The sequence below is a fragment of the Octopus bimaculoides genome, chromosome 9 (assembly GCF_001194135.2).
Source record: "Octopus bimaculoides isolate UCB-OBI-ISO-001 chromosome 9, ASM119413v2, whole genome shotgun sequence".
In the NCBI taxonomy this organism is placed as follows: Eukaryota; Metazoa; Mollusca; class Cephalopoda; order Octopoda; family Octopodidae; genus Octopus; species Octopus bimaculoides.
Window position 1 is genome coordinate 4,565,775 of NC_068989.1, and position 778 is coordinate 4,566,552.

General features: G+C 40.5%; 1 protein-coding gene across 1 annotated transcript in view; it reads right to left on the minus strand.

Moving 5' to 3' along the window:
• Positions 1-602, minus strand: part of LOC106880633 (uncharacterized) — a 9,696-nt gene extending 9,094 nt beyond the window's left edge. Inside the window, exon 1 of the mRNA XM_052970313.1 lies at positions 454-602. Coding sequence (XP_052826273.1) covers positions 454-602 — 149 coding nt within the window. The remainder of the gene's footprint in view (positions 1-453) is intronic.
• Between the last annotated feature and the right edge of the window lie 176 nt (positions 603-778).

A 778-nucleotide genomic window follows, 5' to 3' on the forward strand; every position in this document is an offset into this window, starting at 1 on the left:
ATATATATATATATATATATATATATATATATATACACACACACACTCTGAGATGTAGACCAGTTAATATTATAATGGGGTAAACATGGTTTATGGGATTGTCCTGGGTTTCCCGTCCATTAGGGGTTTGGCCTTATGGCGTATCGTCAGATTCCAAACCTGTCGGCCTAAGAGCTCTTCAAAATGTGGAGGGGAGGGCGAAATGCTTCGCTGGGAAGTTAAACAATAGGTGATTATCTCCCTTTGTCATTCGCTTTCGAGTTCCGGCCTCGCCACCATCCTGTGGTCACCAAAAACCTCGAACGTAAACGATTGTCACCCTTCGATCTTGGTATCGGCTTCCGGCTGTGCCATGCAAGCATGGTCCGAAAATCTCGCGCATAACTTGTAACGTTTCGTCCTGTTGATGTAGGGGCCGGAACTCGATAGCCAATAGCAAAGAAAGATAATTACCTATCGTTTACCTTCCTAGCGAGGCATATCCCCCTCCATATTTTGAATAGGTAATAGGCCAACAAGTTTGTGGTCTGAAGATACGCCCTAAAGCCAAACCCCTTATGGACAGGAAACCCAGGGTAATCCCATATAATGGCCTCCTCCATTATAATATATATATGTATATATATATAAGTGTGTATGTATGTATGTATGTATGTATGTATGTATGTATGTATGCATATATGTGTATATATATGTGTGTGTGTGTAGTAAAAAAAGGGAGGTGGAGAATTTCGATTAACTCCACGTAGTAGGTTGCAATGCAAAATATATATATATA